This window comes from Hyaena hyaena, unplaced genomic scaffold (assembly GCF_003009895.1).
Source record: "Hyaena hyaena isolate Hyena2069 unplaced genomic scaffold, ASM300989v1 scaffold_167, whole genome shotgun sequence".
NCBI classification, from domain to species: Eukaryota; Metazoa; Chordata; class Mammalia; order Carnivora; family Hyaenidae; genus Hyaena; species Hyaena hyaena.
In genome coordinates this window covers 626178-640874 of record NW_024080798.1, presented here as the reverse complement: position 1 = coordinate 640874, position 14697 = coordinate 626178, and the positions used below count along the sequence as shown (strand labels likewise).

The following is a 14697-nucleotide window of genomic DNA, read 5'->3' as shown; positions in this document are numbered from 1 at the left end:
TAGGAAAAAGTCAAGCAGTATAATAGCATAGGGAAGGATGGACTATCCTTTTATTTTTTTATTTATTTATTTTTTTTTACAAATAGTTTATTGTCAAATTAGTTTCTACATAACACTCAGTGCTCATCCCCAAAGTGCCCTCCTCCATGCCCATCCCCCCCTCCCCCCCACATTCATCAGTCCTCAGTTTTTGTCAGCATTCAAGAGTCTCTCATGGTTTGCCTCTCTCCCTTTCCCCCACCATTTCCGCCCTTCTTCTCCCCCTTGTTCCTCCGTCAAGTTCCTCCTAATCCTCCTATACGTGCAAACATATGATATTTGTCCTTCTCTGCCTGACTTATTTCGCTCAGCATAACACCCTCAAGGTCCATCCATGTTGCTACACATGGCCAGCTTTCATTGTTTCTCATTGCCATGTAGTATTCCATGGTATAGATAAACCACATCTTCTTGATCCATTCGTCCATTGATGGACACTTAGGCTCTTTCCATGTTTTAGCTATTGTGGAGAGTGCTGCTATGAACATTGGGGTACATGTGCTCCTATGCCTCAGCATTTCTGTATCCCTTGGGTAAATTCCTAGCAGTGCTATTGCTGGGTCATAAGGGAGTTCTATTGTTAGTTTCCTGAGGAACCTCCACACTGTTTTCCAGAGGGGCTGCACCAGTTTGCATTCCCACCAACAGTGTAGGAGGGTGCCCGTTTCTCCACATCCTCGCCAGCATCTAGAGTTCTCTGATTTGCTCATTTTAGCCACTCTGACTGGCGTGAGGTGGTATCTCAGTGTGGTTTTGATTTGTATTTCCCTGATGAGGAGGGATGCTGAGCATCGTTTCATGTGTCTGTTGGCCATCTGGATGTCCTCTTTGGAGAAGTGTCTGTTCATGTCTTCTGCCCATTTCTTCACTGGGTTGTTTGTTTTTCGGGCGTGTAGTTTGGTGAGTTCCTTATAGATTCTGGATATTAACCCTTTATCTGATATGTCATTTGCAACTATCTTTTCCCATTCCGTTGGTTGCCTATTAATTTTCTGGGTTGTTTCCTTGGCTGTGCAGAAGCTTTTAATCTTTATGAGGTCCCAACAGTTTATTTTTGCTCTTGATTCCCTTGCTTTTGGGGATTGGACTATCCTTTTAGACAGCGTGGTCAGAGAAGGCCCAGTAGCACACTGAGCAAGACTTGAATGAAGTGAGGGAGCGAGCCATGTGGACATTGTACAGGAGAAGATACAGCGGTTAAAAAGACCCTGAGTAGGGAGTGGTCTTGGCATGTTCAAGAAGCATCCATAAGGCCAGTTTGGCTGGAGAGACAATAAACGGAGAGTGCTAGGAGATGGGTCAAGGAGGTCTCCAGGGGCCATATCACAGAGGCCCTACCAGGCCAAGACATGGACTTTGGACATTACTGGAAGTGTATTGGGAAGTCCCTGGAGGAAATGGCATGATCTTCGATTTGTAAGCGTCGTGGGTTTTGATAGGTGGACCACAGACTAGGGCTGCAGGGAGGGGTGTCTGTCAGCATTGTAAGCAGGAGCCCAGCTCAAAAGCCACTGCAGTCGTCCTGGCAGGGGGAGGTGACAGCAGAGAAGGTGGGAAGTGGATGGATTGGGGGTAAGTGGGACAACTGAGCTGACAGGGTTTGTCAGTGAAATGGCTGTGGGGGGGAGGGGGTAGCACAAGGGAGCAGACACAGCTGATGCCAAAGTCTGGGGCCTGGGCCACTCGCAGAAAATGCACATCAACGGGTTTGTGACTGCCAGTGACCGACCCTTTCTCTTTCTGGGTGTTCGACGTAGTGCTCCGTGACATGTGGGCAAGGCAGGGCGACGCGGCAAGTGGTGTGTGTCAACTACAGTGACCACATGATTGATCAGAGTGAGTGCGACCCAGACTACATCCCAGAAACCGAACAGGACTGTTCCACCTCACCATGCCCTCAGCGGACCCCAGACAGCGGTCTCGCTCAGCACCCCTACCAAAGCGAGGACTTCCACCCCAGAGGCGCCGGCCCCAGCCGCACCCATGTGCTCGGTGGAAACCAGTGGAGGACTGGCCCCTGGGGAGCAGTGAGTATTCCCTGAAGTCTTTCTCTAATTTGCTTTCTTCTCCTTCACCCTTTCAGCTTTGGGAGGCAAACAGATTAGAAACACCTTTGAAGCACCCTTTTCTCACCAGGAATTGGCCTTGTACATTTTCATTTGTTTTGGGTGAACCCTCATGGGCTCATCACAGTCCCCGAAAAGTTGTCCCCTGTTAATATCTGCAGGCCACCTAGAAGCTACCTTAACTGGGTGGAGGGGCGACAACATCGGGTGGCTTCCTAGAAGTACTGTGAAGGCCAGGATGATCAATCCCAGAGGCTGAGGGGGCAGGCAGCTCTTACCTGTAAGGAAATTAAAAGAACAGAGGAAGTTTTCTAGTAGGTAGCTCTTAATGAAAGTGGTTTCCCTTCTTGCTATTTTCTAGATGAGCGCAGTCTCCAAGTGGCATAGTCACTGCCTAATTTGTAGTAGTAGATCATTGTCCTGGACTGGGGGAAACACTAGTCTAGATAATTCTGTGCGTCGGAGAGCAGTACCATAATCTAATGGTTAATAGCACAGGCTCTGAGTGAAGGTGCCTCTGTTTGAGCCAACGACTTGCACTTTCACCTTTTGAGATACTTAGTACGCCCACTACTCTCAATGAGCCTCGGTTTCCTCCTTTGTAAAACAAAGCTAACCACAATTCCGGTTCTCCTGGGTGGTTGTAAGGAATAAATGTGATGATGGAAATAAAATGCTTTGCACGCCTCCTGCCCCAGAGCGAGAACTTTCTCAGTGTTCTTATCATTGTCCTTCACATGATGAAGACCTTGAAAAATAGTGAATATTCCAGGGAAAACAGCCTTCGAATGTTTTCAGGTTTTCCACAGAATAATTTTCCCAAAATAATTATACTGTGGAATACTGGACATGCCGACTGGAACTTCACAGACCCCGCATAGGTGTGGGGAGTCAGACAGGGTCAGTGATCACTCCGGGGTCTTCGTTTGAATTGTTTACTCTTAGTTTCCTTCATGTACCACTAATTGCGTTTAATTATTTCTGAACTCAAAAGCATTAGAAGGAAGCTGTCCGCTTCCCACTGTGGTTATGTTTCAGTAAATGAGATTTTTCTGTCCTGTGAATACTGATTAGCCACCAAGCATTTTTACCGACTGCAAGCATTGGTTGTCTGCACAAGGTCTGCCCTATTGCCCAGGACCTTTGCCGTCTCATTCTCCTCACTCGCGTACCACTTTCAGGCTTCCTGTGCCCGGGTTAGAAGAGATGTGGGTTCAGAGAAGTTAACACGTGATCACGGGAGGTAATCACTGAGCGTCCCACAACTGTTCTGATTGGAAAATTTCACAACTCGTGTGTATTCTAACGATAGCACTAGAACTCTTTAAAACAAAATTTTCAAGCTATTCTTACTCAGGACTACATTTAGAGGTGATGCGTTCTTTTAAAACTGAGTGATTCTGCCGTTGGGCAGTGTTCCAGATTAGGGAGGATTAGGTAACCTTTTTGCAGCAATGGGCAAGACCCTTCTTTTCCTCATTGTGCCTCATTTGTTTGTTTGGAGACTTTTTATTTTCCTAAATTAAGTGAGGCTAAAGACAGTGTGATTTTTCGCAGCTCTAACCTGACCTGCTTGCAGGAGGGTGTGGAATGTACGTGCATGTTTGCTTGGTGCTGTACACAAACTGTGTGACTCCTCTTCCTTTTATGGCAGGAAAGGTGGCAAAGAATCTTCAGCACTAGAGAATGGGAATCTAATGTTTTCAGTGGATTCTGGAGTAAATACCTCATTTTCTAGTACATTTCTGCATAAACCTGGGCTGTGTGTGGTGAGGTTTTCCCCATGTTGCCAATTAGGGGTCTCTGCTCGTGAACCAATGAAACTGACTCTTTCAAGTGAAAACAAAACACACAAACAAAACTTTTCATTTGTCCCTGGCGGAGACAGAGGCCTGAGCATCTCCAGGGATTAGGCTCAGGGATTGGCCAATCTTTTTTGCAAAGGACCAGATGGTAAATATTTTGTGTCAGGTGGACCATCTAGTCTTTGTTGCAACTAACCAGCTCTGTTGTTGTCACACAAAAGCAGGTGTAGACAATACATAACTGAGTGGGCATGCTTATGTTCCAATAAAACTTTATTTATAAAAGAGATAGCAGGTCGGATTTGGCCCTCAAGCTCTGTCTTGCCAACCCCTATCTAGATGGAACAGTAATTAGGGGATCATTTTTACAGGGAGTTTCTGTCTTAATAAATCCCTTGTAACTCTCATCTACCCTGCTTAGGATTCACATTCTCAGGAAAGCCTCACTGGCTTATTCCACTTGCCCACTCACTGACAAGGGAAGGGCAGAGTATCTTAACAGATAGTCACCCCCCCCCCCAACTCCAAGATGACATCCCTTAGGGGGAGAAATGGTTCCTTAAAGGAGAATTGGGCTGCCAGATATAAGGGGAAATGTGCTAGGCAAGTAAGAAAAACAGATGTGCACCACCTCGTACCCCTGCAAAGACCATTCCTTCTTATTTTGGTCAGTGTGAATGATGGGTATAGGGTTAGTTCAAAGAAATATTTACCTGGGAAAATATGTCATCTTAAAAGGACAGGAGGATTGTTACCAAAAGAAGTCCAGAGTGAAATGCTGCAACAATGACTAGAACTAAGAATCCCTTGGCGGGGGGGCGGGGAGCCTGGGTGGATCAGTTGGTTAAGCGTCCAACTTCAGCTCAGGTGTAATCGCACCATTTGTGAGTTCAAGCATCGCGTCAGGCTCTGTGCTGACAGCTCAGAGCCTGGAGCCTGCTTCAGAGTCTGTGTCTCCCTCTCTCTCTGCCCCTCCCCCACTTGCACTCTGCGTGCATGCGTGCGTGTGTGTGTGTGTGTGTCTCTCTCTCTCAAAAATAAACATTAAAACAATTTTTTAATTAAAAAAATTTCTTAAAGATTTTTAAAAAGAATCCCTGCTAATAAAAATAAAAATTTTTAAAAATGGCCAGATTGAACCTGGAGAAAAACTATGTACAGCACTTTGCTTGTCTATGGGATTAAAAAGACCCAAACAGGCCCTGGGTTCAGATGGTTCACGGCTGTGCTGTGTAGTTCCTTGGCCCCAACTAAGCACTATCTCCATCTCTTTGGTCAGATTTTCAGTAGGAAGAATCTTCTTGATCCCTGGGCAGCCAATGGAGGGGTTCGCCTTAGATCAGGTGACCAGCCTTGCTCCAGTCAACCATATTGGAGGCAGGGTAGCATGTGGTTTATAGAGCTGTTGTTTCCAGTAACTTTAACTGAACCAGGCTCTATATCCTGTGACTAGTGCTATGTGAGCTAACAGGGACACAAGTTATGACACTGAACCCTCCCTCAGGGCGCTTACCACATTTCACTGAGGCAATAATGTTCACAGGTGACGTAATAAAAGAATGATATGAGATTGTATTATCAACGGGAAAACTCTGGGGCCAAAATATACATTAAAAATGTACTTACAACATGGAAGTTTCTTCACAACACTGTATATTCCGGTTCCCAAAGAAAGCCATTTAAAATAATGATTCTGTGTTGCCTATTATGTCCCAAGCTGTTTAAAAATAGAAATCAGGGGTACCTAGGTGGGTGAGTCAGATGAGTGTCCAACCCTTGATTTAGGACTTAGGTCATGATCTCACAGTTTGTGAAGTTGAGCCCCGTGTTGGGCTCTGTGCTGACAGCGTGGAGCCTGCTTGGGATTCCTCCTCTCACTCTGCCCCTCCCCTGCTTACTTGCTCTCTCTCAAGATAAATAAAATAAACATTAAATTTTTTTAAAAATAGAAAACAAGTATTTTCAAGTTTAGAGTCATTATACCAGAATCTTCAGAGAATAGAAATTTTTTGTAAATCAAAATTGCCTACATTTTTTCTCAGACAGAAGTCATAAATCTGTTTTCCCGCTCAACATTTTAAAATTATACCCAATGTGTTTTAAAGTCACTCATAATTTGTCCAAGATAGACAGAGAAATTGAAATTTGGTCCAATGCAATAAGCCAAAAAATACATTCACAGCTTCATTTGGAAGAAGCTGACCAGAAAGATGCATTATTTGCAAGTAATTTGAAATAACCCTGGTCTGATCTAGGATTCAATAGAAGGCACAAATCAGAACCCAGAACTGATGGGGCTCCAGGGCGACTCAGCTGGTTAAGCATCTGACTTCAGCTCAGACCATGATCTCAAGTTCAAGCCCCGTGTCAGGCTCTTTGCCTTCATCTTGGAGCCTGGAACCTGCTTTGGATTCTGTGTTTCCGTCTCTCTCTGCCCTTATCCTGCTTGCACTCTGTCTCTCTCTATCAAAAATACATAAAAATTAAAAATAAAAAAATAAAATAAAAGAGCCCAGAACTAACAACAACAAAAACTTGTCCAGTGCAGTTGGAGGCTTAATAATTCACAGGAATTGCATTGCTTTGAGGACACACTGTTATTTTATAGGCAAACTGATTTTACAAGTTAAGGGTCACAGTGAAAGATACTAGCAACCACATCAGTTTTCAAAAGATAAGGACATTATGGAAAGAACAAAAACACGATGTAGATAAATAAGAGAACTATGAGAAGCTTGTGTGGGAAATTAGCTGAAATGCAAACAAAATTCTGTGACTACCAAAAGAGGGACCATTAGACAGAAAATGCCCCTGAAGAGAGGCTTGTCAATACGGAATCCAAGTAAGGTCCTTGGGGAAGTAAAAAATACATTTAAAAACAAATCTCGCTGCCATTAGCCACTCAAGTCAAGGCTATTTTGAAGAGAGAGAAGGGAACAGTCCCTGCAAGGAAATGATGTCTTAGTGACATTCCATGATGCTTTGGGTCATCGAATGAGTTAATATGGAAGTTCAGTTTCAATAATGGTGTGTCGTTAAGCATGTAATTTGACCTCTGTGTTGAAAGGGAAGTCAGATGTTAGTTCTAAATAAGTATTTGGATTTTGAAAAGAAAAGAGTCTCTCAGTGGGCTCTGATGTCTGTTAACACCTCTGTGCTTCTCAGAGATGCAGAGGGGTTAAAAGAAGACAATTAACGGGCTTGCTTTGGAAGACACTGTCACTCATGGGGCATCTTTTGACCGCTTCCTGAGTGCCTAAAGTGTGCGAAGAAGCCCTTGTTATGCCCTCCAGGTTTTTAGAAGGCATGTCCGTTAAACCACCCCACCGAAGGGAATTTCTCATAACTGCGTTTTGACCATGGTGGACAACGTGAGAACGAATTCTGTCGCATTTGTCTCTGACTTTCCAACCAGCTGCTCTTCGGGTCCCTGAGATGTAGATGGAGGTGGTGATTAACCTGTTGACTGATGTCTGATGTGTTCAGTGTTCCAGTACCTGTGCTGGTGGCTCCCAGCGGCGTGTTGTTGTGTGTCAGGACGAAAATGGATACACTGCAAATGACTGCGTGGAGAGGATAAAACCCGATGAGCAAAGAGCCTGTGAATCTGGCCCTTGTCCTCAATGGGCTTATGGAAACTGGGGAGAGGTGAGAGTGAGCGATCTTTTCGTACCTCCTTTGGAAAAAACACAGAGTAATTTTGCTCACCAAACTGTGCTTTTGTTCATAATCTATTTTAAGGAAAAAGAATGAATTTTGGTGAGAGCTTCTTGATTTGGCATTAACTGAGAGACCTGTCTTAATTCCAGACTATCTTAAAAGTACATTTATTACCAATGAGAAATAGCTTACAAACATAGGAGAGGAAAGTTAGGAAAGCATACAAATAAAGGTTAGGCTCAATTGTTTGTTAACCTCTGCTGATTAAAACTTTGACATGTCTAAGGTAATTGGAAATATATATGAAATTGGTCCATGAGCATTTTACCATCTTTTTCATAATCTGGGGGTGTATGCAATTTACTCTTGTTCCCATGGCATAATAGTTCTGGTGTTCCAAATCCTTGACGAAACCAGAACGAATAGGTGCTGTTATGCCCATCAGAGGTGATGCACTTTAATGGTGGAAGGGAATAATTAGCTGTATAATCTCAGGTAATAAAATCCTTCCACTGTTACCTTTTAAGAGTGGCCTCCTATGGCCAATGGAGGGCAATAGGGTATTTGGAGCAGAAAAAACTGAATTCCATTCCCAGCGCTGACTTTTCCAAGCTTTGTAACCTGGGCCAACTATATACCTTTGCCAAATGTCCATAGCCTCGTCTATAAATGGGAATAATAATGGCACCAACTTCATAGTATTCATGACTATTGTATGAAATAGTGCATGTCAAATTTCTAGCACATAGTCTTCAATCGAAGTTAACTGCTATCATCATCATCGTCATCATCACCATCATCATCATCACTACTACTAATGTTTATCATTAGGATTACTCCTATGATCAGATAGGGTTTTGAGCCACTCTCCTGTGGAGGGCTTGGATGCTTATTGTCTTGTGTTTAGTTAACCACAAATGTATCCCTCTACTCTTGAATCCTCAGGAAGAGCACATATTTAAAGCTTGTTGAATTGTTCTGTCTTAACTATAAAATTTGTAAACTAAAACATGAAGGTTAACATCTTGCAGGCCTCAGTGCCAAGAGGGGGAAAAAGACAAGTGAGATGTTGGTCCATGCTCCTGGCAAGCCAAAATCACATGTCCCCACTTCACATAGCCCGGTAGTAAAAGGCAGTCATAACAGAGCGTTCTGTTGAGTTTCACTGACAGTACGTCATTCTGGACGGCTTTGCTCAAGGGCAGGAAGAGGGAGTCAGGCTTGGAGACTCATGCATTATGGGTTTCCCAAAACTTCTCACAGAGTTCTGTCCTTTGGGGCTTGTGATTAAGCTTCTGTAATTGGACCAAAGCCAGGAGAGTGAGTACACGCATTCACTGGGATGCTTGCTGTCAGCACAGACCAGATCATTCCAAATTCTGTGGGAGATCTGGCCTTGACACAGCAGGAAAGCCAAATGTCAGTGTTCCTGGATGTGAGCACAGCAGTGCTGTCCAAGAAATACAGCTCGTTCCTGCCTCAGAAGTTTGGGTCTCCCCACCATGTTGTTTATTCATCCTGGGGAAAATCATCGTTATCCTGAGATGCAGAGATAGCGTCAAATATCTTCACGTCATAAAGGTCTATGGAGGCTGGCGTCACATAGTGACCAAAAGTTGGTAACAGCTTTTTACAGGTTGCCAGAAAACAAAACCGGCTCAGTCATTATTTCCTTCATGTGGTAGTGGGGGGGGGGGGGGGGGGGGGGGGGGGGGGGTTAGGGATTCTTATTTGTTTGTTTGATTTTTGACTCTATATACGTCAAAGAAAAGGCTGTCCACTTATCCTAGTCACTTACTGTCAAATAGGCCATGATCAAGTTAATCAACCTCTTTTAAGTTCGGCTGTCCCATCTGTAAAATAGGGTAAATAATTATAGCCTCCTCCTGATGCGAGAATACCCATATAAGCGCTTAGTACAGGTGAAGGGGAATCACTCAGGAGGCATTGCCCACCGTTAAGGTAGAGAGCTCCAGTCTGTTGTACATAAGAATTTTGATAACTCAGCTTGGTCCTGTCCAGGGACTTCCCTGGCCCGGTGCCATGATAAAATTTGATTAAGAAATTGTTCTTAAGGGAAAGAAAAGAAAATTTGTCACTGGCTATTCAGTGTGACCACAGCATCCTTTTCCCCTCTTGCAGTGCACAAAGCTGTGTGGTGGGGGCTTGCGCACGAGACTGGTGGTCTGTCAGCGGCCCAGCGGTGAGCGGTTCCCAGACCTGAGCTGTGAGATCCTTGACAAGCCTCCGGATTGGGAGCAGTGTAACACGCATGCTTGTCCGCGAGATGCTGCCTGGAATCACGGCCCTTGGAGCTCGGTACGGCCCTAACTCTTAATGTTCGTTAACCAAACCCTCTGACTAATACACCCCATTCCAAGGTGTTCTGGGGCACTCCTCTGCGACAGACGATTGTCTTGCTCACACGGGCATCCCCGAGACCCTGCTATGGTCTGTGATTGTCTTCATACTGACACACGAAAGAATTAATCTTTTGTGATACTGCCAAAGTGACTTTACAGAATATGTGTACCTCATATAGGCCTGGGGCCAATGTCAAGAAGTAGCTTCCTTTTTGAGAAAGGCAAGACTGGATAGACAGACAGACACGTTCATAGATAGATAGATAGATAGTTTTTTTTTTTTAAAGAAATGAAATACGTTCATGTAGTCATTAAGCGCCAAAGTGATTTAAGCAGACAGCTCAATAGCAGACATTCTTTCCTTTCCTAAGCTCTGAGAGTTTGACTTTGTGGGGAAGATACCTGCGTGTTGAGGCCAAAGCAATTTTTTCCTCAATGACTGTAATTTGCCTCTATGTGACTCGGGTACAGCTCTCATCGCAATCACCGTAAAGGCTGTGCCCACAAAAAAAGACAGAAGCCATTCTGACAATGCAAAAGACCAGCAACAGTGGACTCTGACTTCCTGCCTTTTGAGGCATCTGAAATGTTCCTTCTCTTTCCCCAAGACACAAAGCCCGGCTGAGGCGATTTTTTTGTGTCAGTCCTAGGCTTCCCTTGCTCTCTGCATAGCTGACATTGTGAGACAGGTTTGCCACTGTAAATACTATGCAAACTTCTGGGGCAGCTCTTGGCAAACAGAAGGTCAGCTGGCTACGTCAGAACAATACTTTGGCTGAGTTGTGTCCTAGTCTGTGGAGCCGTTAGGGCTGTTTCATGTAAATAGAGTAAATGTTTCTGTAAATACACTGATTGCACTGAATCTGAGTTTAGTATTACATGGAATCGTATCCAGAAGCCTTTTTGGTTGCAGAGGGTTCTGAGAAAAAGTCTTAACCATTCCTGAAATCAGATGAAGAGCAGATTAACGGAAATGAAATGTCTGATACCTGTCGATGCCGCTAAGAATCAGGGGTTTCAGGGTCTGAGATTGTGTCTTCAGGTAGAAGATAGCTATATAAGCACTGCACTTAGTATTAAGTAGAAAGCTAGAACATTTTCGAGTATCATCTCTACTGGTACTACTTACCTGGGCTGGAAGGCTCTCATTCAAGAGCTTAAGAAATGCCACTCTGAGGCAGATATATATTCACCCGAAGCATTTTGTCGGCAATGCAGGCACCCTCCCAAAGTGAACATTTTGAAAAAGATCAGAAATGACTAGAGAATGTCAGTAACATCCCCTGGCACTCCCAACTTAACTAACTCACCTATGACGTATTATTTTTCATGAAATTTTCCCTCTTGAGCCCATTATATTTTTACCTTGCTCACTCGGCCAACAGCACCACCACACCAGAGCTGTGTCTCAGAAACTACTAGCCCTCCCCAAAGCTACTTTCTTTAATTTTGACCAAAACAAAAACAAAAACAAAAACAAACAAACAAAAAAAAACACCCTCCTGACCTTCAGAGGGCGTGTATGTACCTATATATGTAATATAATAATATATTACATACTGTATACATATACGTGTATGGATACACATCATATACAATATATAATATATATTGTATTGGTTTCCACAACATTCTCCTCCGTGAATGCTTTCTAAATACACCTCAGGTTTTTTTTATACAGGATCACCACCCTCCCCCACAGATATTTTAAGAGTTTAATGCTTTAATTTTAAAATAGGATTTGCTAATTTAGCTGAAAACGCTAAGATTTTTATTATACTTATCCTTCTTAAGCCTCCACACAGTGTTTTGAAGCACACACACACAGAGAAACAGAAAGAGAGATTCTAGTGCCGCGTCTTACGCAGAAGAGAATACATGGATTCTTTAAATATTTTTTGCTGCCGCTACGATTTTAATGCTTCCTTTATAAAGTGATCATTGTTCAAGTATGTATTTAAATGCCTCTACAGTCTAGGAGCAAAGCCACTTGCGCAAGTCTTCTAAGGTATGATTTTTTAAAAACTGAAATCAAAAGCATTTTATTTAAATAGAGACGTTTGTAATATATTCCTACTTAAATATGTGTGTGTGAGGACAGTGTTTCAGATTCTTACTGTTGGAGTTTGATTTTACTTTTATGTCGATTTTCACGGATGCTTCAGTACAATTTCTGAGCAATTCTAAATGTAAGCATACCTCAGAGAATCGTGTTAATAGCCATAAAGCCACTCCTATGGTGCTTTATCATTGTAACTGACAGTGAAATTAACAACAGCAAAAAGTATATTTGAGGTGCTAACATGTTGCTTTCAAGAGAAAGCAGACTCCATTTATTAGACACCAAGGGTAGCAATTAGTCCTTCAGTAGGGCTGCTTTCTCTCCCCACATTTTCACTCACTGGAGATACTGTCCAGTATCAACTGCTGCTGTGTGAGTAGGCCTTTTCCAAGGTCAAAATGGAGATAGCCTCCTTCAACAATTGTTACTAAGGAGCAATATTTAGGAAAGAAACGCCAGATCACTGTTAGCATGGCCGCCAGTGTCTCTTAGAACGCAGCTTTGGTGAATGTAGGGTTAAGTGCCCATTTTAGACCCTTAGTTCTGCCTCATGTCATTGCAGATTTAGAATCATGATTTTGAAAAGCATCCTCCAGAAATTCAGTCTTTTCTGTCCTCTTTTTGATGTGTCCTTGCACTCTTATTTGGTAATGCTCTGATTTCTAAATAAGGGTCTCACCCTGGTGATGCCTTCCAGTCTGCTCCTGCAGCCAGTGCTGGGAGCAGACCGAGGGGTTGAACGCACACTTCCTGTGAGTAGAGGATAAATCGGAAAGAATGCTATACTGTCAAACCTCAGCAGAAGGTAGTTTAAAAATCCGCAGCATTCTACAGTCAGCAGATCCATCGAGATAATTCAAGTACCAGAGGTTGCAGGTGATGTCACCTGTCCAAGCTGGCCCTGTCGCATTCCTTTCTGCATTGCTCCATGCATCTGCTTGCTCGTCGTCTCGGACACTGTGCCTCTCCTTAGGAGAAACTGCTTATTTGGGTTTTTTCACGACAAACCTAAAAGTGTTCTCTGAGCCTTGCTTTAGGTGCTTTGGAATAATGCTTGTCGACCCGAATAATGAGAATTTATGCGCTCATGAAGGAATTGCGCTTTTGTTTCTGCCCGGCCAACTTACGAATTTGTGTCTACCTCATTTTCATATTCGAGTTTGCAGCTTCCTTAGGTAGGAAGAGAGAAAATGTCTGACATCGGCATTTTATCACCTCGCTGCCTCTATCTCTAGCAAAAATAAAGATTGTAAATATCACTACCATACTTTCGGGATATGGTTTGAAGCAGCCAAGCCTAGTATTATCTGAATATTTTGAGCAGTACAGATTTCTATGTGTTTATATAATAAAGCATATTTATTTTTCCATGTTATTTAATGTTATATACAATGTTTAAAAATCAGTGTTTATCAGCAGATTGTAAAGGCAAATAGGCTATGTGAACTAGAAATGCATGTTCATGTTTCTTTTGGTTTAAAAAGATACATTTCAATTTTGTAAATTCCCTCCAACCTGTACCACCCCGCTCCCACATCTGAGTGGCCAAGTGGTAAGCTTTGTGTAATTGGGTAGTTTCAAATGTGTATTTTAAAGGGATACTTAAAAAAGAATTCTGAATTGAAAATGATGCCTAGTGATATAAACAAAAATATATGAGGCTTAACATTTTGTTGGGTTTCTTTTCTTTTCTGATAATGTCGTCCTGATTCATTGAGTCTCAACTCTGAAATATGAATGTTCCATTTATTGAATTTGTAGATAATGGTAAAATATAGCTAGAAGACAAAACAAGCAATTAAAAGAAATGGTCCTGAACATGTAAAATGAACTAGGTACAGGAAAACAGTAACATAATGTGCATAAATTCGATCACACCTCATTCTTTGTGTTCAGATAACTATAAGACTTCAGCATTTGTCAATTTTGTTATTGGTTCACCAGCAGTACCTTTTAGAAGGATTTTCTTTCTTATTAAATAAAGAAGAGATGGTCAAAATAATCTTGGAAGTTTTAAGACAGCCTGCAATTTTCAAAACATTATGCATCATAAAGGTAACCCTTGATACCTATTGATTCCACATCCCCTTTTACTGAGCCTCCTTTTTACATGTAATTTAGTTTGGTGACTGAGAGTTAAAAGGACCAAAATCAGGGAGTTTGTATGTGATTTTGAGGTTTCTATAAGGTGCTAAAGAAATAACTTCTCCAAAGCAGATGATGATAGCTAACTTTTCCTGAGTATTTACTATGTACCAAGCCACGTTAAGCAAACATTTATCCCACATCACATGTGACCCCAGGAGGGTGGGGTTTCTTTGAATCCCTTTGACTACCTGATCATCTACTATAGTGTTAACACCTCACTAACAGTATACTGACTATATTAATCCTGCCTAGAGTGATAGAAACAGCCTGTATTCAGAATGAGTCTTTTAGACTCCTGTTTATAGTCAATAAAGGATATATCTAAAAGTCAGACTCCATCAACCTCCACGTTATTTAGCTAATAGTGACGTCGTCCATTTGACTCCAACAGAATAATCCAAATTCATTACTATTATTGGTAAATTTCCATAACCAGTGGTTATAAACACTTCAACTGGTTATGTTTGAGGAAAGGCAGAACACCTCTCTTTCATTTTAAGGTTATCACATTAGCCAGATTCCGAGGACAGGATAAAGATTTTGATCATTGGGGA

At 42.5% G+C, this 14697-nt stretch overlaps 1 protein-coding gene across 4 annotated transcripts in view; it reads left to right on the top strand.

Annotated features, from left to right (window-relative positions):
• ADAMTS9 (ADAM metallopeptidase with thrombospondin type 1 motif 9) overlaps positions 1-14697 on the top strand; it is a 164812-nt gene that overhangs the window by 83782 nt on the left and 66333 nt on the right. For all 4 annotated transcript variants that reach the window (XM_039240054.1, XM_039240056.1, XM_039240057.1 and 1 more), the window contains 3 exons: positions 1797-2066; positions 7397-7558; positions 9713-9889. In XM_039240054.1, the coding sequence (XP_039095985.1) occupies positions 1797-2066; positions 7397-7558; positions 9713-9889 (609 nt within the window). The remainder of the gene's footprint in view (positions 1-1796; positions 2067-7396; positions 7559-9712; positions 9890-14697) is intronic.